We start from the raw sequence: 23,159 nt of genomic DNA, 5'->3' as shown, positions 1-23,159 counted from the left end.
TGTAAATCCATGCTGACTTTGTCCAATGATTTCACCACTTTCCAAATGTGCTGCTATCCCATCTTTAATAACTGACTCTAGTAGTTTCCCCACTACCGATGTTAGACTAACTGGTCTGTAATTCCCCGTTTTCTCTCTCCCTCCCTTCTTAAAAAGTGGGGTTACGTTTGCTACCCACCAATCCTCAGGAACTACTCCAGAATCTAAAGAGTTTTGAAAGATTATTACTAATGCATCCACTATTTCTGGAGCTACTTCCTTAAGTACTCTGGGATGCAGCCTATCTGGCCCTGGGGATTTATCGACCTTTAATCCATTCAATTTACCCAACACCACTTCCCAGCTAACCTGGATTTCACTCAATTTCTCCAACTCCTTTGACCCGCGGTCCCCTGCTATTTCCGGCAGATTATTTATGTCTTCCTTAGTGAAGACGGAACCAAAGTAGTTATTCAATTGGTCCGCCATATCCTTGTTCCCCATGATCAACTCACCTGTTTCTGACTGCAAGGGACCTACATTTGTTTTAACTAATCTCTTTCTTTTCACATATCTATAAAAACTTTTGTAGTCAGTTTTTATGTTCCCTGCCAGTTTTCTTTCATAATCTATTTTTCCTTTCCTAATTAAGCCCTTTGTCCTCCTCTGCTGGTCTCTGAATTTCTGCCAGTCCTCCGGTATGCTGCTTTTTCTGGCTAATTTGTACGCATCCTCCTTCGCTTTGATACTATCCCTGATTTCCCTTGTTATCCACGGATGTACTACCTTCACTGATTTATTCTTTTGTCAAACTGGGATGAACAATTTTTGTAGTTCATCCATGCAGTCTTTAAATGTCTTCCATTGCATATCCACCATCAACCCTTTTAGAATTAATTGCCAGTCAATCTTGGCCAATTCACGTCTCATACCCTCAAAGTTACCTTTCTTTAAGTTCAGAACCATTGTTTCTGAATTAACAATGTCACTCTCCATCCTAATGAAGAACTCAACCATATTATGGTCACTCTTGCCCAAGGGGGCACGTACAACAAGACTGCTAACTAACCCTTCCTCATTACTCATGTGGGCGTCACAGTTGGTGGAACTGCCGCCTCACCTTGGTATGATCATGACCTCAGCTGCTGTGTGGAGTTTGCAGGTTCCCCCTGTGACCACGTGGGCTTCCTCTGGGTGCTCAAGATGTCCTTCCACATCCCAAAGACATGCAGGGTTGCAAGTTAATTGACCTCTGTAAATTGCTCCTAGTGTGTAGAGAGTGGTTACAAAAGTGGGATAACATAGAATTAGCGTGAATGTTTGATCGTTGGTCGTCATGGACCCAATGTTCTTAAGGGTGTAGGAAGGAACTGCAGATGCTGGTTTAAACCGAAGATAGACGCAAAAAGCTGTAGTAACTCACCAGGACAGGCAGCATCTCTAGAGAAAAGGAATGGGTGACGTTTCGGGTTGAGACCCTTCTTCAAACCCCATGGTCTGAGGGGCCTGTTTCCATGCTGTATTTCTACATTAAACCAAACCTTTTTATATTTTAAGCTTTGAAACTTCCAAAACTGGTTCTTGTTATTGGAGCCATTAAAAAAATGTATCAGAGAAAGAATCAGTACAGGTCAGTTGCTTGTAGAATACTGTTCATGAATCTTATGATACAGTGGATTTCAACTTTTGTATTTCTGAATACCTTAATCAGGATTGAAATTATTATTGAATGCAGGGTTTTTAAAAATTGTAAAACCAGTTCAAACTCTTTTTAGCCACAATAGACTTGGCCAAGTAAATCAGAAGCAGAGTAACAAGGAAAAGTGATATTTTGGAAATTTTGGACTTGGTTCGAACAATGCATGGTTTGAAAATATATTAAGATGTTCTTCAGATCTACTACGGTCAACAACACAATTATTATACTGGATTTAATGTTAAAATTGTAGAATTTGCATAAGCTGTTCTTCATGGATCATGCTTTTCATATTGGATGGGTAGACAGGTTCCCCAAGAATCCACAACAATTTAGTCTATTTAAAATGTAAAGAGAAATTATCTTTGTGTATTGTGAACGAACTGCAGATGCTGGTTTAAACCGAAGATAGACACAAAGATATCCATCCTTGTATACCGTTATTTGTAGAGTACATTTAGTTACATAAAAAGGTAATGGTTTCTGAATAGAGCCCGGACCAAGTATAAAGTTGAAATATTCAATCCTAAGGTCAGCAAAATAGTCAAAGAAATAACATTTCTAAAAATATATAATTATTTTTTTTATGCAACAGTACAATTTCATTTAGGACTATTAAACTTAGGATAAATTGTGCATGGAACGCTCTAGTCACTTTCTGAATCAGATAAGTATGCATTTGGTGCATAGGGAATTTTGGCACATGTAAAAAGAAATTCACGTACAACATTTCTCACAGAAAATCAAAACATTTTAATTCAAAAGGGGAATAAATAAAGTGATGCTTCGTTCATATGGTGTTCATTAAAGGAAACCTTCTTACATTACAGCATTGAACAACTTAGCTGATCAGATCAACAGAGTTGTGTAGGAAACATCAGTATACTTTTCTCATGCACTGAAACATGTAATATAAATTCCACCTTTGGTGATAAAACAGCCAATAGCTTCCCATGTTAACCCTCGTCATTTCTGTACTTAAACATTTCAAATTTACATCAAATACAGAAAAAAATTATATTATTGTTACATTAGATGTGGATTTTACTTCTTCATGTGAATTATTTTGTAATAACTCTTTGATGAATTGTTCAAGAGCAGCAAAATAGCCTTGGCACTGCCAGGTATCATTATGAGTTCCGTCTGGGAAAATGACTAATCGCTTAGTCCGTGATGTAGACAGCTCACACAGTTGTTTCATCATGACTGGAGGAATTAACTGGTCTGACAATCCAGAAATGAAAAGCGATGGCATCCTGCACTGTGCAATCTTGTTATAGGACAGATATTTATTCTTGTAGCACCAGAGTGGGAGATACCGCATGGGAAAGAAGGAGAACAAAGTGCTGGCCATGTGTGGGATACTGAGGAATGTGTTCTCAACAACAATTGCAAAGATGCGATGTGGATTCTCCGAGGCCAACTGAATAGCCACTGCGCCGCCCAAGGAGCGACCAAATAAGATTACTTTTGTTTTATCAAGATCAGGTCTGGTCATGACATAATCCAAGACAGCTTCTGAATCCAAGTAAAGGCCTTTCTCACTCGGTTCCCCTTCACTCCTTCCATAACCTCTATAGTCTACAAGTAATACATTAACTTTCAGATTGACCATCATCAACAGAGCATTTTGTATCCGGTGACCAATATTACCAGCATTCCCATGAAAATAAATGATGGTTGGTGAATATGATGCGTTATCTCCAGTATATCTCAACAGAATTATGTTAAGTCGGATTCCATCTTTGGTTTTCACAAAAAGGTTTTCATGTGGGATCCCAGTAGGTACGGGAACATACAAACGTGAAGAAGGTGGCTGTTCTGGGAAGTAGAGGAGTACATCTTGAAATTTATACAATATACCGGCAACTGAGGCAAGGATCAAAAAAAGCAAAAGGATGCCTCCATATAAGTGGAAGGTCAAAATCAAAGCTAGCAGAGAAATCCGGCATAAACTCCAAGACCATGACACCAAGACAATCAGCCATTTCCTGACATAGGTCCATGACTTCCACGTTTTCTCCATCGTAGTCTCTTTCAGACACATGAGTTTTTCAGGTACATCTGTTCTATTAAAAAAAAGGAAAATACACAGATAAATCCTTCAATGAAATGTTAAAAGATTGAAATGATGAATATACAAGAAACTGCACGTGCTGAAATCTTGAGCAAAACACAAAATGCCAGAAGAACTCAGTAGGTCAGGTAGCATCTGTGGAGGTAATGGACCCTTCTTCAGCATCCAGACCAGAAACCCTGTTTGTCTATTCCCTCCACATATGATGCCTGACCTGCTGAGTTCATTCAGACTGTTTTTTATTCCACCAGCTATGTTGAATATAGATTGCAGAGGAGATGACAAAATTAAATTGCTTCATAATTTGATCTATTTGAAATTTAATAATCTACTTCCGAGGATAATAAAAATCAAACAAAACATTTTACATAGAGTACTCAGTTTGTGTGATATGATAAAACCTTTCATATCAGCTTTATTAATAATGAAAAGCAGTAAAATCTAAATAAAAAATAAGGACATTTAGAATTTAAAACATAAAAATAAAAGTTTAAATTGAACATGAAGGTCGACAAATACTCTTCTACAGGTGTACAGTAGAGTTGCATCACAGCCTGGTTTGGCAACTTGAACACCCAGGAACGAAGGCCATTACAAAAAGTGGTGGACCAGTCCATCACGGATACAGACCTCCCCATCACCAAGGGAACTAAAGGAGGGGCTCCATCAAAAAATCAATATGACAATCCGAATTGTGAACAGCACTGCAGATGAGGCTCGGTCAATGCAAACTAATTTTGTCCATACAAGGCCTATGGCCAGTGCCAAGAAATGTACAAGAACACCTTTCTTGTATATACAGGTGGTTCTTCGATAGTTCAAAAGTCACGAACAGTCTGACCTGGTCACAAAACATCGCATCACTAGTTAAGAGAGCGCAGCAGCGGTTGCACTTTCTGCGTCGGATGAGAAGAGCTCACCTCCCCCATCCCGTCCTCACCACTTTCTACAGGGGCACCACAGAGAGCATTTTCACCAGCTGCATCTCTGTCTGGTTTGGGGACTGCAAAGCCTCCAACTGGAAGTCCGTGCAGAGTGGTGAGGACGGCTGAAAAAAATCATCGGGACTTCTCTTTCTTCAATCCGGGACATTCTGTGCAAACGTTGCTTGTCCAAGGACAACAGCATTATAAAAGACCCCACATCTCCATCATGGACTGTTCACTCTGCTGCCCTCGGGCAAAAGGTATCGTAGTATAAGGAGCAGAATGGTCAGGTTCTGCAACAGCTTCTTCACCCGAGCCATCAGACTCGTGAATTCCATGTAATGTGCCGCCACTATTATCCAATTTATCTTTTTTATCTATTTTATCCTTTTGTTATTTTATGTTGCACGGTGAGCCAGATGCAACAAAATTTCATTCAGACTTGCATATATTGGTGTATTTTTGAATGACAATAAAGTCTTTGATTGATTGATTGATTGTATTCCTAAAGGGCCTGTCCTACTTAGGCTATTTTTTAGGCGACTACAGGCGACTAGGCTGTCGCCTGTATGGTCGTGAGTTGTCTCCTCAGTCGCCCAAAACATTTTGGAGATAGTTGCCGACAGTGGGTTTGACGCCGATGAACGTAGCTTGACTTCTCCTGACGTAGGTGCTGTTGTAGTCGCCTAGAAATAGCCTTAGTGGGACAGGCCCTTAAGAAACCTCCTTATAGAAAAATAATTGTGGCAATGCGGGAAATGGAGTTATAGAATTTCAGACCTGCAATGACAACATTTTTTCCCTCAAAAAGAAAATGCTTTTAATAGCTTTAGGTTTATTTTTATTACTGCAAGCTAAAAATACTAGAGTCTATGTTACATCGTTCAATAGAGTATCCTTTCACGTGCCAATAAAGGCAATTGGCAACCTGTAGTAAACTGACAGACTGTGTTCTTCAGAGACAAGAGTGTCCAATTAGTGTGAAGAGGTAGTATAGAAACAAGGAACACACGACTGCAGATGCTGGCATCTTGAATTTTTTTTTAAACTACTGGAGGAACTCTGTGGGTCAGGTAGCATCTAGAAGGGAAATGAACAGACATTTTGGGTCAGGACCTTTCCTTGGACTAATTAGTCTGAAGAAGAGTCTGGACACAAAATGTCACCTGCCCATTTCCCTCCTAGATGCCTGACCCACTAAGTTCCTCCAGCACTTTGTTTTTCCACATAGAAACATGTTATTCCTCATCTTTTTTTCTGTTTGTCAATTGCCAAAGTAACTTTTAAGTGGTTCTTTCATTTCCAATCAAAATCGCGTTATAATCAATTTGGCCCGTGTAATACAAATAGTGTTCCCTGGTTGATCAATTGCATTATGTACAATTCACTGGATGAAGCATGCGTGGTAGCAGAAATCTCTGTATACCTTTGCTAATACAACAAAGGTAGACACAAAATGGTGCAGTAACTCAACGGGACATGCATCATCTCTGGGGAAGGAATGGGTGACGTTTTGGGTTGAGACCCTTCTTCAGACCGTCAGGGGAGTTAGTGGTAGAGATAAAATGTAGTCAGAGACAGAAAGACTGGTAGGAGAACTGGGAAGGCGCAGGGGATGGAGATAGAGGAAAAGCAAGGGCTACTTGAAGTCAATATTCATACCGCTGGGGTGTAAGCTGCCCAAGCAATGAGGTGCTGTTCCTCCAACTTGCGCTGGGCCTCACTCTGACATTGGAGGTGGCCCAGGTCAGAAAGGTCAACGTGGGAATGGGAGGGGGAGTTAAAGTGTTGAGCAGGTAGGTTCAGGCGGACTAAGCGGAGGTGTTCTACAAAACGATCGCCAAGCTTGCGCTTGGTCTCGCCGATATACAGGAGTCCATACCTGGAACAGCGGATACACTAGATGAGGGTGGAGGAGGTGCAAGTGAACCTCTGCCTTACCTGAAAAGACTGTTAGTCCTTGGGCAGAGTGGAGGGGGGAGGTATAGGGACAGGTGTTGGATCTCCTGCAGTTGCAGGGGAAAGTACCTGGGGAGAGGGTGGTTTGAGTGCGAAGGGATGAGTTGACCAGGGAGTTGCGGAGGGAACGGTCTCTGCAGAAAGGGGTGGAGATGGGAAGATGGTGCCAGTAGTGGGATCCCGTTGGAGGTGGCGAAAATGTCGGAGGATTATACGCTGTATGCGATGGCTGATGGAGTGGAAGGTGAGGACAAGGGGGACTCTGTCTTTGTAATGAATGGGGGGGGGGGGGGGGGGCAGCAAGAGCGGAGCTGCGAGATTACGAAGAGGCCCAAGCGAGACCCTCATCTATAATGGAAGAGGAGAACCCCCGTTCCCTAAAGAATGAGGACATCTCCAATGCTAATACAACGTTCCTTTGTCCATGCATATCCAGTAAAATGCAGTTTCCAAGAAACCTCTCATCATTGGACAACTTTGTGTAGAAACTGCCACCAATTGAAAGAGCTACACACCCAGATTTCAGATTTTGTGATAGTTAGCAATGTTGTGTCACATCTGAGTAAATTTATTCCTGAATATCTCAGGACAAGTAAATAAAATGGTGAAGGTGGGGTTAGGGACACTTGCCTTAATTAACCTAGTTTCAGAATATAAGAGCAGGGAGATTACAACAGAAATTTATAAACCTTTGGCTACGCCACAGTTCGAGTATCATTTGCATACATTATGGGAAGGATACGATTGCACCATAGAAGGTGAAGAGGAGATTCAGCAGGGTTAGCAAAGTCTAGATAAGCAGGATTTGTTTTCCTTGAAGTGGAGGAGGATGGGGAGAAACTTTCATAGAGGTGTACCAAATTATGAGGGGCCTACAAGGGGTAGATAATGAGACCCATATTCCTCTAGCAGTCATGTCTAAAGTGGCAGGATTAAGGTTTTGGATAAAGGGCAATAGGTTTAGAGGAGACCGAAGGACGATTTCTTTTACCCGGAGGGTGCCTAGAATCTGCAATGCAGTGCCAAAGGTGATGGTAAAGGCAAGTACTTGAACACCCAAGGGTTGGAAAGTTATAGACCAAGTACTGGTAACTGAGATACTTCCTGGGCAGTATGGACTGTTGGGCCGAATAATCAATTTCTGTCACATGCGAAGATTGACAAGGAATAGATGTAGTCATATCCATGGCCAAGGTGGATTTTTTTTTAAAGAACCAGCTACCTTTTTCCTTAACTGGTCTGAAGAGGAGTCTCGACCCGAAACGTCACCCAATCCTTCTCTCCACATATGCTGCCTGTCCTGATGAGTTACTCCAGCTTTTTGTGTCCATCTTCGGTTTAAACCAGCATCTGCAGTTTCCTTCCTATACATACCTCAAGATAAATCTGTGTTGCAGCATTTGGAAGCGTTCAAAGTAGGTTACAGCAAGTGTTCAGCAAAAATATGTTCCCATTGAATGATGATGGTGAAGGGGAAGTTCTCAATATTTTAACAAATTAAGACACATACAGAATGGAATTGAAAATAAAAATGGAAGTTTATTATGGATACAGTGCAGAAGTGAAACTTAAAAGTAATTTAAGGAGGCAAAAGAATGCATGAAAAATATTTGGATAGCAGTCAAGGAAGGTTCTCTATAATTAACCTGAATAATAAGGGAGGATAACAGAGTAAAAGTCAGATATTTTTAAGGATCCAAATGACAGCCCAATGGGGGTAGAAAATGTGTAAAGCTTTGAATAAATACTTTGCATCTCTCTTGTCAAAGAGGGACACAATGTAAGCTTTGTCAGATAAGGGGAATAATTTGAAATACTAGAACCTGCAGATGGTCATCCCATCATAAGTGGTGTGCAAATTACAGGAAACTATCTGTGGGATGGTATATATCAGCATTTCAAGGGAGACTGATAAATCAAGAGATTATTGAATAAGCAGTAGAAAACAAAAAGGAATAGCTAATGGCCAGTAGAGTGGTGCAGTTAATAGATTGATAGCCTCACAGCTCAAGGTTCCTTTGTTCAGTTTTATCGAGGATGCTGTCTGTGGAGTTTACATTTTCTTCCAATGACTGCATGAGTTGCTTCACACATCCACAGATTTACGTTGTTAGGTGAACTGACTGCTGTAAATGGTAGATGTGTGTGGTAGTGTTGTGCATGGCAAGGGGCAGAATGGTGGCAATATAGTAATAATCAAAAGATTATGATTAATACAAAAGTAGTGCAAATAGGTGCCTGGTGTGGACTTGCTGGGTCAAGTTCCTGTTTCTATGCTCTTTGAATTGATGATTCTTTGTTTGGAGTTTTAAGGCTGTGTGTGGTATGGTTCGACAGGGCCAAGTTCTACTTCCTTACTTTTTGTGTAATATACAACTGATTTCATCTTAAGTTGCAAGGGTAGCTATTAACATAATTTTCAGGCAACAAGTAGTGGAGTTTCTTGATTCATAGTCGTGAAAGTTATCAGAGACAGAAGCATCACCTAAAGAACCCCAGAAGGAATAGGTGCCTCAACCCCAATTCATCATCGATTCCTTTTCTCCTTTTCCAGTTCCTTCCTACGCCTAAAGAACCCTGATGGGCATTTGAAGATGTATAATCTACAAGGCTATGAATCAAAAGCTAGGGTGGGATCAATTTGTGTAGGGCGGAACTGCACACCGAGGCTTACACCGTAGACACAAAATGCTGGAGTAACTCAGCGGGACAGGCAGCATCTCTGAATAGAAGGAATGGTGGTGTTTCAGGTCAAGACCCTTCTTCAGATCAATTTTGTCCATTTTTAATTGGCATTAACAGAATGGCCTACTTTGCTGTTGGATTCTATGACTCTTTAATACACTCAAAACATTGAAAACACGAGCATGAATAGGCCCTGGTTTGACTTCCCAAAATGTAACACTTCACACTTATCTGAATTAAACTCCATTTGCTACTGCACGTTCAACTTGCCAGACTGATAAAGAACCCAGTATAATTTATGATAACCATCTTCACTGAATGTGACACCACCAATTTTAATGTAATCTGCAAATTTACTAATCATGCCTTGCACATTTTCATTGAAATTGTTGATATAGATGACAAACAGCAACAGGCACAGAATCTGTCACTTGCCTCCAGTCCAAACAAGTGTCCTTTCAATACCACCCTCTGCTTCCTATCATGCAGCCAATTCTGAATCATTAGCTACCTCTCCCTGGATTGCATGCAATCTAATCTTCCAGAGCAGCCTGAAATGCAGAACCTTATCAAAGCCAGTGACAAAGAGAGTTTAATTCAGATAAGTATGAGGTGTGGCATTTTGGAAAGTTAAACTAGGGCAGGATCTTCACAGTGAATGGTAGGGCCCTGGGGAGTGTCATCAAGCAGAGTGATCAAGGAGTACAGATACATACTTCCCCAACAGTAAAGTCACAGGTAGATAGGGTGGAGAAGGCGGCTTTTGGCACAATGGCCTTCATCAGCAGTGAATTTAGTATAGAAATGGGACATAATGTTACAGCTGGCGAGACCTCAGTTGGAATAGCGTGTTCACATTTGGTCAGCTCGGAGGCAGAGCAGTGCAGACATTTAAAAAAAGCAATTTGAGGAGCTCATTGAGAGGTACAGCATCCAAGAAGGAAAGAGGTGGCAGTGTGGCCTATTGGGGGCAATTATGCCGAGTACTGAGGCGTAGGCTTGAGGCTTTGGAGAGGAGGCTGAGGGTCAGATAATGTGAGGTGTTTTTGTTTCATAAGTTACTCTGGTGGTAGTTGAGTGAAAATGGTAGTGAGGAGGACATTGTTATGCTCCTCCTGTACCATGTGGGAGTCTTCCAGTGTCCCCGAGGATTACACTAGGAATTGCATCTCGCTGCAAATGCTCACTAACCTAGTAAGGACACTTGTGCTATGGCTGGATGACAGCAGGCTCATCCGGGAGTATGCAAGCATCGTGGTCATTCCCAGGGTACAGGCAGAAAGTTGGTGGTGGCCACCATGAAAAGGAATAAGCAGATTTGGCAACAATTACAGCGACTTGGTTGTGAGAGGGACAACTTTCCAGGGTTTTGATGTTTCATATGTGATAGAGAGGATGATAAGAGGTGGAGTTGCTTTACTAATCCAGGAGAATATCATGCCAACACTCGGAGGACATACTGAAGGGTTCATCCACTGAAGCGATATGGATAGAGCTCAAAAATAAGATTGCAATTGCTCTCATGGCATTATACTATAGGCCCTCCAATGGCCAGTCGGATATAAAGGAACATGTATGTAGACAGATTACAGAAAGATGTAAAAACAACAGGGTTGTCAAAGTCGGCGAATTTAACATCAGCAATATTGACGGTGATAGAATTTGTTGGGTGTATCCAAGAGGATTTCCTGAAAATGTATCTAGATAGTTCAACTCGAGGAGGAACTATACTGAATCTTGTACAGGGAATATCCTGAGCAGGTTACAGAGTTATAGTTTAGAGATACAACATGGAAACAGCCCTTTCAGTCCACGCCAACTGATGATCCACTAGTTCTACCCTGCACACTAATGACAAATTACAGAAGCCAATTAACCTACAAACCTGCACGGGTTTTCTCCAGAGCACCTGGAGAAAACCCATACAGTCACAGGAGAGAACGTACAAACTCCGTACATAGCACTCATTCTCAGGATCAAACCCGGGTTTCAGGTGCTACAAGACAGCAACTCTACCGCTGTGCCTCTGATGTATCAGTGGAAGTGTATTTTGGGAATAATGATCACAACTCCATAAGTGTTATGATAGTTATGAAGAAGTATATGTGGACCTTGGGGTAAATTAGAGCATTATTCGGCAGGTGCTACGGAGGGTAAATTGAGTGTAGTAATTATTGGGTAAATCCATATCTGGCAGATGGGAATCGTTTAGGCTGAGCTAATCAGCATTCAGAACCGGCATGTTCCAATAAAAAAGAAGGATAAAGACGGCAAGATAAGGAACCTTGGATGACCAAAGAGGTTATAGATTTGGTAAAATAGAAAAAAGGAAAGAAGTTTAGAAAAGTAAAACCAGACAGGACCTTTGAAGAATGTAAAGCAAGCAAGAAATAAAACATTTTATTGGGATGCATCAGAGCTTGGTTTGGGAACAGCACCATCCAAGATTGCAAGAAATTGCAGCGAATTGAAGACACAGCCCAGACCATCACACAAACCAATCTTCTTTCCAGTGACTTCATTTATACCTCACGCTGCCTTAGCAAGGCCAGCAGCATAATCAAGGACGAGTGGCACCCTGCCCACTCTCTCTTCTCCCCTCCTCCATCGGGTAAAAGGTGTAAGAGTGTGAAAATGCACACCTCCTGATTCAGGGAGGAGCAGCTGTTATCAGGCAACTGAATCATCCTAGCACAACTAGCCCTGCTATCTATCTCATTGGAGACACTCGGACTATCTTTGATCGGACTTTACTGGCTTTATCTTGCACAAAATGCTATTCCCTTATCATGTATCTGTAGACTGTGAATGGCACGATTGTAATCATCTATTGTCTTTCCGCTGACTGGTTAGCACGCAACAAAAGCTTTTCACTGTATCTGGGTACACGTGACAATAAACTCAGTTAGAAGTTAGAATGTCATTGGTGAAAATCAAGGCATTTTATATGTACATTAAAAAATAGAGAGTAATCACGTATAAAGGAGTACATTTATGCTTGAGGTCAGAGGATGCAGGCGAGGTTCTAAATTAGTACTTCGCATTTGTATTCACCAAGGAGACGGACATTGTGGACAGCGAGATCAATGAGAGGAACATAGATGCTGCATCCCCCACTGAGTTGCTCCAGGATTTTGTGTCTACTAATATTCTAGGGCAGTTTGAGATCAACGAGGTAGTGTTGGTGCTCTTAAAGAGCATTAAAATGGATAAATCCACAGGGCCTGATGGAGAATTGAGGAGGAACAGAAGAGATTACAGGAACCTTGATAAAGGTTTTTGTATCTTGTCTAGTCGCAGGCCATGTTTGGAGAGTAGTCAGTGCGGTTTCTTTATTTAAGAAGGGAAGTAGAGATAATTAGATAATATGCTCATGATAGTGGTAGGGATGCTCTTGGAGAGAATTCTTCAGGATAGGAAGAGTAGTGAAGCTTTGAAACATATCCACATTGCTAAAGAGAAGGCGTTAGTGGATTTACAGCCCAGTCGCCCTCTTAATAATGGCTCAGATAGGGATGGCACACATGAAGAAAATCTCATGCTGCAGTGTCGAGTTTCTCAAACATGTTGGTTTATTGAGGCCTAATTTCAGTATATATTAGAGCATTTCATGGAGAACTCCAAAATGTTGGAAGCTTTGTCGCCAATCCCTTTTCCAGTAGACAGAAATTACAATGGCCGGAGAGGTTTAGAGGAGAAAACCTATAGATCCAGACACAAGGAGGATAACGAGTCACCCCTCCCAACGAGGAAGTAAAAAAAAAAAGACACCGTCCCAGTTGGCCAGACTAGGACAGTAATAAACAAAGATCATAGAGTGGAGCAAGATAGTCCATTAGTCAAAAAAGCCATTGTAGGTCATGGGTAATCTCCAGCGCCATTTCCGTAACCGGCTTCTGTCTCAGCTCCAATCTATGATCTTTGGTCATGGCGTCCACTCTATGTTCTTTGGAGTGGACTATCTTGCTCCGCTGTACGATCTTTGGTTTACACCGAAGATAGACATAAAAAGCTGGAGTAACTCAGCGGTTCAGGCCAGAGAATGAAGAGAATGAATGGGTGACGTTTTGGGTCGAGACCCTTCTCGCCCAGGTGTTAGATGAAGTTAATTATTTTTCTTTTGATTACCTATAATTGTGCCATGCTAAAACTGCAGACGCTAGCTTCAGCTCCTAGCTCAATATGTATGAAATTGTTGCAATGCAGAACACAGTTCTGAATCGCTAAAGACCGATGCATTTCATTTGCCTAAGTGCATTCCAGCACGTAGCGCTGTCGCGGTTCCTAATGGATCGTATTGGCCGTCTAAAATCAAATTATAATCCAATGTTTCTTGATGTAGTTTCTTGATTGTGAATTAGGAATTTATGCACTCAGGACATTTTTCCTCGATTTTTGTTTTGAGAAAATATAATTGTTTTCTATTTCAAATGGTTTACACCGTTTATGATTACCACAATACCCGTTAAAGCATTTAACAAACTAATCACAACTGAAGTAAACTCTTTTAAAAACACGTTGTTCCTGCAATTTATCATATACGTGGTTATTAAAAAATATATATGAATACCAATTAGTAGAATATAGGGTGATCAGCCATGACCATGTGTAACTATTTATTTTACAGCAAATAAATTTAGATTTTAAAACACAGGCATTTTAAGTGTCGTATTACAATAACTGTGCCTCAACATTAAGTGTTCCATTTCTCTACAAATCTCCAAAATGCTACCCAAAAGTTTAAAAAAAAATTGAATTCTGTGTAAACGTCTATCACGTTTATTTATTCAATCCAAAATGAAACGGTGAAATGTTAATAAAATGCTAATCATTACAAGCTTTTTTGGTTGTTTGTCGCAAGAATCTTCATGTTGTATTGTCATTTGCTTTTACGCGCATTGAAACGAGTAAAGAAAATAACTCTACTGGGCTAAATGCAGCGAGATTCGGAATCGTTGTATTTTTCACCCATTCAAACAGGCCCTAAAGCATTGTGTAGGGATGGTGGGTTCTCTTGTATACTGTAGTGGTGCAATGTGCTAATTTCTGTCATTTATTGCATCAATTTTAGAAACTGTCATACAAGTAATGAAAAGAAGGGAATGAAGCGTGTATTTACTGGTGATTAATACACCCCGGGATCGGTTTCAACGCAGGATGAAGTTAAGTACATAAACTGGAGCATTAATCATCCTTGAACACTCGCTGTTGTATTTCGATCGCCAATTGTGCCCTCGACTGGACAAACTGATGTGTGTGGGAAGGAACTGCAGATGCTGGTTTAAACCGAAGATAGACACAAAAAGCTGGAGTAACTTTGCGGGACAGGCAGCATCTCTGGAGAGAAGGAAAGGGTGACCGTTCGGGACGAGACAGAAGAAGGGTCTCGACCTGAAATCAACCCGACCCGATTCCGCTCTATGATCTTTGCTGATTATACTGCGAGAGGCATAACGGAAGTTAGGTCGGGTTTGCTAAAATGGCAGACGTCCCGCTCCGTTCCGTACTACACGTCAGTCCATTGGATTTTGCAGGAGTGGACCATCTTGATCTTTGGTAATAAAGGCAACCGGAGGACTAGCAATACATACAGCATACAAGGAGCCTTTGCCAGCCCCAAGAGAAACAGATGGCTGTAAATGAACTGTCTGCATTAAAGAGAATTGATGCCAATCTGACATTTTGTGATAACTTAGCAAAGTTAAAAGAGGCTCCTCGGCTTAATGGTGATATTTAATCGATAGTGAAAGTTAAAGTGCCACCCGTTGTATGGACATCTCTCCCACCTATTAACCAAGACAGAACATGGGTTGTGCATACTGGCCTATTAATGACCAAAACGTTAATGATTTTCCAAAGGGACACTGAGTGCTGGAGTAATGGTCAGGCAGCATCATCCCTGGAGAGCATGGGAAGGTGACGTTTCGGGTCGAGACTCTTCTTCAGACTGAAGGGGAGAAGCAGGATTAAGGGTGGCAGCTAAAAGGTGGACAAAGTTGAGGGGAGTTGATAGGCAGATGATTGGAATAAAGGTCAGAAGCGGTACGGTGGCACGATAGAGTTGCTGCCTTACAGCACCTGAGACTCAGGTTCGATCCTGACTATGGGTACAATCTGTACGGAGTTTGTACATTCTCCCCATGACTGTGTGGGCTTTCTCCGGGCGCAACGGTTTTAAATACAGAGTGCCTGGAACGTATTGCCAGCGTAGGCAGAAACATTAATGGTACTGAATAGGCTTTTAGATAGGCACGTGGTCATGCAGGGAATGACAGGATATGGATCATGTGTAGGCAGAGGAGATTAACATGGCATAATGTTTAATACAGACTTTGTGGGCCAAAGGGCCTGTTCCTGTGCTGTTCTATGTGCTATCTGCCATTCTAGTTGCACCGCTATGCCAATATACTGGAAGGGGTGCAAATAAGGTTTGAGAATGTTATCACAGGTCACGAGGGTTTGAACTATATGAAGAGGCTGAATAGGCTGTCTTTTTTTCCCCCTGGAACATTGGAGGCTGAGGGATGACCTTATGGAGGTCATGGCGTTGACTTACTTCCCCCTTCCCCCCAATCTTTGCAGATCCCCAATCCTGGACTTTCCACTCATCACTCATCACTTTAATTTCATGTTTCATAAGTATTTATGACTATTGGCAGACCAATTTCCCTCCTGGTTCTATCGTATCGTATCGTAAAATCAAAGAGGCATGAATAAGATGAATAGTCGCAATATTTGTCCCAGTGTGGGAGTCTAAAACTAGAGGGCATAGGTTTAAGGTGAGAGGAGAAAGATTTATAAGCAACCAAAGGGACAACTTTCCAACACTGAGAGTGGTGCATATATGGAATGAGCTGCCAGAGGAATTGGAAGAGGCAGGTACATGGCATTTTAAAGACGCTTGGACAGGTACATGGACTGCAACGATTTGGAGGGATCTGGGCCAGGAGCAAGCAAGAGGTGTACAGGAATGAAGATAGACACAAAATGCTGGAACATAACTCAGCAGGACAGGCAGCATCTCTGGAGAGAAGGAATGGGTGACGTTTCAGGTCGAGACCTTTCTTCAGACTGATGTCAGGGGAGTGGGTAGGACAGAGATAGAATATAGTCAGAGACAGTAAGACTGGTGGGAGAACTGGGAAGGGAGAGGGGATAGAGAAGGAAAGCAGGAGCTATTTGAAAATTTCCATAGTCAAGATGAGGGAGTGGGGGGCTGGAAAATAGTTCCATAGAAAAGATAATGAACTGCAGATGCCGGTTTAAACCGAAGATAGACACAAAATGCTGGAGTAATGCAGCTGCCCAGGCAGCATCTCAGGAGAGAAGGAATGGGTGGGCAAATTGTTCTGGAGGGCAATTTGCTCACTGTCGACAAGTTGGATCAAAGGCAGACAAAAGTGCTGGAGAAACTCAGCGGGTGCGGCAGCATCTATGGAGCGAAGGAAATAGGCAACGTTTCGGGCCGAAACCCTTCTTCAGACTGATGTAGGGTGGGGTGGGGCGGGAAGAAGAAAGGAAGAGGAAGAGCAAGAGGGCTGAGGGAGAGCTGAGAAGGGGAGGAGACAGCAAGAGCTACCGGAAATTGGAGGTCAATGTTCAAGCCGCTGGGGTGCAGACTGCCCAAGCGGAATATGAGGTGCTGCTCTTCCAATTTCCGGTAGCCCTTGCTGTCTCCGCTGTAGTGAACACTTGCCAGAATACTTAGGACAAAAGCCAATTGTGATTAACAAGAGGGAAAATGGAAATACATGAGCTCTTTAAGCTTTAAATGAATTGTATAATACACATTGCGAACATTCAAAGGCAGTTCTATTAATGAACCCAATGTTGTTAGAACAAGATTACTAAATAATGATATAACACATGCCATTTGATCCCACCATACCCTCATCACCTCCTATGCTGAAACATCCAACTGATCCTGCTGCTTGGTCCTCATGCAATTTTCCCCCTCAAAGATTCTTTCTTGGAAAAAAAATATTCTCAACTTTTTTTTAATACATTTTTCTCACCAGTGACAACTTAAAGCAATTATCTAGACTTAATTAAAACAACAAAAAATCCTTGAAAATAACAAAATGAGAAAATGTTAGGTGTAAGTTCAGACAAGCAGATGGAGGACGGATTAGACAATATTCCTATTGTACTATCCTTTTTTTTTACTGCTGCACTAAAGCTTGTATTTTCATGTAGACATAAAATGGGACTAGCAGTGGGCAAATGGGACTAATGTGAATGGGCACCTTGGCCAGCATGGATGAGTTGGGCCAAAGGCCTGTTTCAGTGCTTTGACTTTAGGCCAAATTGTGGAATAAGACACTGGATTAACTGGAAAAACTGTTACAGGATCTTCAACCAAAGATGTTGACCTTGTTTCACTTTCCATGTCTGTTAAGTAATGCCAGCATTTTCAGTTTAAGAGTTCCAGCATGTTGAATACTTTGATTTTCATAGGGAGAAATTTTCATTTTCATCTTGCAGCAGACAAAGATTCACATACAACCTCCAAGTTCTTGATGTGACTTAGATTTAGTTTAGTTTAGAGATACAGCGCAGAAACAGGCCCACCGTGTCCGCACCGACCAACGATCTCCGCACATTAACACCATTGTACGCACCAGGCACGTGCCTTCTGGGTAGTCAATGTAGGCACTGCCTACCCTGACTAAAATTATAACATGGTCATTATTAAATATAAATAGTAAAGGCATGGGATAATTATGCCTCCCTAACAGATCAATCTCTTAGGTAGGCATAATTCTCCCGTTCCTTTCATCCGCACTACTTGCAACACGCGAATGTCTGTGCCGCTCACGTGCCGTCGACGCTGCTTCAAGTTGTCAATGACAAAGGGAGATGAAGGCAGCTGAAATTCTACTTTGCACCGTGGACTATGTACTGCGCATGCGCAGCAGCCTAAGTTTCTTGGCAGGTTTTTCAAACATGGATTGCCATTCTCTTAAGAAACAAAGAGGGAAGAATGGAGTTTGTGTACAAATAATGTGGTAAGTACATTTCTTTGAGCTATATGTTTTTAAATACCGTATTTCCCGGCAATGAATAATCGTTCAATAAGATCACAACTGATTCAACTCGTCCCGGTGTGCTCACATTTTTCCTACCATCTCTCCACCTGCCGTCTTCCTCCATCTCCCCCCATTCAGTCATACAGAATGGAGGAGATCTGGAAGCCTTGGGCAAATTGAATTGTTACTTTATTTATTTATTATTTTAATTTTTTTGAGCATGAGAAATTCTATGTCCCGCCAGCCTTCCTTCAAAATTTAGCAACTCAAAATGGGGTGCGTCTTCATTGCCGGGAAATACGGTACTTTAAGAGATATGGCTTTTGAAGACTTTATAAAACCGCGCATGTGCAGCTTATGGAGAGGAGAACAATCTGCACATGCGCGGTTTAAGATTATTTAAAAGCCGACTGACTGCCTACCCTGAATAATTACTCACGGCACGTGTCTGGTACACGCACTAGGGACAATTTTACATTTATACAAATCCAATTAACCTACAAACCTATACGCCTTTGGAGTGTGGGAGGAACCCAACGATCTCGGAGAAAACCCATGTGGTTACGGGGAGAACATACAATCTCTATACAGACAGCACCCGTAGTAGGGATCAAACCCGGATCTCTGCTGCAACAAGATGCTGGGATCTTATGAAAAAAGTTAAGTGCTCTGAGGAATTCTGCGGATCAGGTGGCAAATGTGGAGGGAATAGCTAGCTGACGTCTTGGGTCAGGACGGATCCAGGTTGAGGGGTCGACTACCAGTTCAGTCAGCATCTCCAGACACCCGCATACCAGAAACCTTAACACGACCAGCTCCTGCTAGCCTTCCTCTAATGCTAACCACGCCATGACAAGATGAGCAAGATTGCAGATAATACAAAAGTGGGTGGTACTGCAGATAGTGAAGATGGATATCAAAAATTGCAGCAGGACCTTGATCGGTTGTCATGTGGTCTGAGGAATGGTTGATGGAATTTAATAAGAGAGAAATGTGAGGTGTTGCATTTTAGGGAGTCAAACATGGGCAGGACCTACACAGTGAATGGTAGGGCTTTGGGAGTGTTGTGGAGCAGAGGTATCTAGGAATGCAGGTACATTGTTCCTTGAAGGTGGCGTCACAGTAGGTAGGGTGGTCAAAAATGTTTTTGGCCCATTGGCCTTCATCAGTCAGAGTATTGAGTATAGAAATTGGGAGTTCATGTGGCATTTATACAAGGCGTTGGTGAAGCCACATTTAGAGTGTTATGGTCAGTTTTGGACACCATATTACAGGAAAGATGTTGACAAGATGGAAAGGGTACAGAGAAAATTCACAAGGGTGTTGCCAAGACTCAAGGGTCTGACATATAGGGAGAGGTTGAGCAGGCTGGGACTCTATTCCTTGGAGCGCAGAAGGATGACAGGTGATCTTATAGAGGTGTATAAAATCATGAGGGGAATAGATCGGGTAGACACATATCCGCACTGCCCAGAGTAGGGGAATCGAGAACCAGAGAACATAGCTTTAAGGTGAAGGGGGAAAGGTTTAATAGGAATCTGAGGGGTAACCTTTCCACACAAATGGTGGTGGGTGTATGGATCGAGCTGCCAGAGAAGGTAGTTGAGGCAGGAACTATTGCAACTTTTAAGACACAATTAGACACGTACATGGAAAAGGGCAGGTTTGGAGAGATATGGGCCACACACAGGCTGATTGGACTAGCGTAGATGGGATATGTTGGTCGGTGTGGGCAAGTTGGGTCAAAGGGCCTGTTTCCTCACTGTATTGCTCTATATCCCCTACCCTTCACTCCTATACTTCCTCAAGTACCTGTGTCTTCCGAGCCATCCCCTCCTCCTGCTCTCACCTTGGTAATTCCTCTGAGCCCCTTCCCACTACCTTCCCCGTAGCACTTCTTCAGTACTCCTCTGAGCCCCATTTCCCCACCCTATGTGACACCAGCCACAAACTTGATTATCAAATTTTCATCGTCCCCATTCACCTCCCCATCTCTAATGGTATGGTATGTTCTCAACAAAGGCTTTACCCTTGCACCGCTCAAACAGCATGAGTTCTGAGACATCAAGCTCCTGTTCCATCGCCTCTACCTCCATAAATGTTGACACAAAAAGCTGGAGTAACTCGGCGGGTTTTCTTCCCTCTCTTGATCTTTTCATCTCCAACTGCAGGCACGACATTGACTATCTCGACTTATCCACTCGCCCTATTCCAATCCAACCACCTTGAAATGCGGAGTCCCCCACACACTCGACAATTCCAATATTGTCATCAAACCCACTGACAAGGTGCTGTTGCAGTCTGGCCGACTGGACTACATAATGTTGAGGCCAGGTGACAACTCTCAGACACCTCCCCATACCCATCCGTTGACCATGACCCCACAGACTAATATTAAGCCACCATCGGACAAATAACTCAGTCTGAAGAATTGTCCTGACCTGCAATATTTATCTACTCCCTTCATAGATTCTGCCTGATCCGCTGAGCTCCTCCAGCAGTTTCATTTCAGACTAGGTGACCGTTTTTGCGGAACACCTGGACTCTGTCCACAATGGCAATCCTGACCTCCCAGATGTATGCCGTTTCAACTCCCCTCCATCACCAAGGAGACTTAGTGATGTCCCGCACTAATCAGTCCAGTCAGAATTCAGCATCTACATCCAACCTCCCTTCACCTGGACCCATCTGCCCACATTTTTCCCCCTTGCCATATCTATCTACTTTTCACCCACCAGCCATCGTCTCCCAACTCAAACTGCAATTGCTAGCCCGTTTCTTTCACCTCCATATATTGGCTAGTCAACGCCCTTCCCTCCAGCTTCAACACACATACATAAACTCAGTCCTGATGCAGGGCGCCAACCCAAAATGTAATACATCTCCTTCCCTCTTCAGATGTTACCTGGCCACTTAGTTCCTCCAGTGGCCCTATACCTCCTCCCTCGACTCTGTCCAGGTAGGCAGAGGTTCACTTGCACCTCCTCCAACCTCATCTATTATATCTGTTGTTCCAGGTGTGGACTCTCATACATCGGCGAGACCAAATGTAGACTGGGTGATCATTTCGTTGAACACCGTAGCTCGGTCCGCCTGGGCCCAGGTGATTTCCAAGTTGCTAAACACTTTAACTCCCCTTTCCATTCCCATACTGACCTTTGTCCTGGGAAGAGGATTTGGACAAATTTTCAAACGTAAATTGGAGGAACAGCACCTCATGTTTTCCTTGGGCAGCTTACAACTCAGCAGCATGAGTATTGATTTCTCTAACTTCGAGTAAACCTTGCATCTCTTCACTCTCCGTTCCCACTCCTGTACTAGTTTCACTGTCGTCCTGGTGAGTTTCATTGTCTGCATAACTTGTTACCACCTAGCCCACAGCTAACAATCGCCCATCTCCTTGATCAGCATTATTGTTTTGCATACCTGTCATTCATTTGTTCTACATCTCCCTATATCAATGTGTAGGGGCAATCATTATAGGTCATGATCTCGTTTCCCTTTCCTGACTCTCAGTCTGAAGAAGGGGTTCGACCCAAAACATCACCTATTCCTTTGCTCCAGAGATGCTGTCTGACCCACTGAGTTACTCCAACATTTTGTGTATGTCTTTGGTTTAAACTAGCATCTGCAGTTCCATCCTACACATCTCCTCCAGTGGTTTGCTTCTTTTTAAAATCCCAAATTGTGTTCTATCAGATAAAGCGATTATCTGTTGTCTACTTATTTACTGCTTCGACAGTCACCTTTCAGCTGATGTCAGTTATTTTCATATAGAGCTTGTATGCTATGCAAGACTGACGAATGATCTTAACAACAACGTGGACAGTTGTCTATATTTGTATGCTGTCCCCAACAACCATTCAAAATAATACGCCATGTTTGTAATCCTGGAAAAAGAAGAACGTAACCCTAAACAAAACTACCAAAACCTCTGACACAACTGTCCACAACGCAGTTCTTCTTTATACTAAAATACAAATGCATCCTCCCAGTCTGAATAAGGGTCTCAACCTGAAATGTCACCTATTCCTTTTGTCCAGAGATGTTGTCTGACCTGCTAGGTTATCCTGGCATTTTGTGTCTATCTTCAGTTTAAACCAGCATCTGCAGTTCCTTCCTACACATCTGCAGTTCCTTTCTACATATGAAGCTTTACACTGGGTACACACAAATATCTGCAACATGCATTTGCTATCTGGGACATAAATGTCCTTTTACATTGTCAATACAAGTGCCATGAGTAGAGCCTATACAGGGAGAGGGAGAGGCCTTCTCTGGCTTTAATGAGCTGAAACGGCAATTCACCCGACGGTCTAGGCCCGATACTGGGGGCCGGGCCAGGGGATAGGGGACGATGGAGGACGGGGATAGGGGCTGGTCTAGGCCGGGGATAGGGGCCGGTCTAGGCCGGGGATAGGGGCCGGTCTAGGCCGGGGATAGGGGCCGGTCTAGGCCGGGGATAGGGGTTGGTCTAGGCCGGGGATAGGGGCCGGTCTAGGCCGGGGATAGGGGTTGGTCTAGGCCGGGGATAGGGACCGCAGCAGTCCGGGCCCACAGCGGGAGAAGCAGCGGGCCAACGCCAGTGACCACCGTCAATCTCCATTGCCACCGACCCTCGCGAGTGGTTTCGGCGGCGCCTCGCATCACTTACCGGCTCCATGGTGCGGGAGGGGCGGTGAGCGGGGGTGGGTTTCCGCAGCGGCTCAGGCGCTCGCCGCCTCCATCTTGCGGCGTCGGGGGCGGATAGAGAGAGGGAGAGGGAGGGGGGGGGGGTGACGTCGACGGCGACAACAACCAACCGCAGC

At 43.0% G+C, this 23,159-nt stretch overlaps 1 protein-coding gene across 2 annotated transcripts; it reads right to left on the bottom strand.

Annotated features, from left to right (window-relative positions):
• Positions 1–2,404: 2,404 nt before the first annotated feature.
• On the bottom strand, positions 2,405–23,141 carry abhd13 (abhydrolase domain containing 13). Of its 2 annotated transcripts, none has more exons than XM_033022210.1 (2): positions 23,006–23,141; positions 2,405–3,744 (listed from the first exon to the last, which is right to left on the bottom strand). In XM_033022210.1, exon 2 carries the CDS (start codon positions 3,720–3,722, stop codon positions 2,691–2,693), a length of 1,032 nt encoding a protein of 343 aa, XP_032878101.1. In that variant the 5' UTR covers positions 3,723–3,744; positions 23,006–23,141; the 3' UTR covers positions 2,405–2,690. The 2 variants fall into 2 exon arrangements, with proteins under 2 accessions (XP_032878101.1, XP_032878102.1); XM_033022211.1 differs by having other exon boundaries at positions 2,405–3,739; positions 23,006–23,120.
• Positions 23,142–23,159: the final 18 nt, after the last annotated feature.

This window comes from Amblyraja radiata, chromosome 6 (assembly GCF_010909765.2).
Source record: "Amblyraja radiata isolate CabotCenter1 chromosome 6, sAmbRad1.1.pri, whole genome shotgun sequence".
NCBI lineage: Eukaryota > Metazoa > Chordata > Chondrichthyes > Rajiformes > Rajidae > Amblyraja > Amblyraja radiata.
This window is presented reverse-complemented; position numbering and strand designations above follow the sequence as displayed.

Excerpts from the sequence above, each read along its gene's own strand:
- abhd13 (XM_033022210.1), bottom strand. The coding sequence starts at position 3,722 with ATGTGTCTGAAAGAGACTACGATGGAGAAAACGTGGAAGTCATGGACC.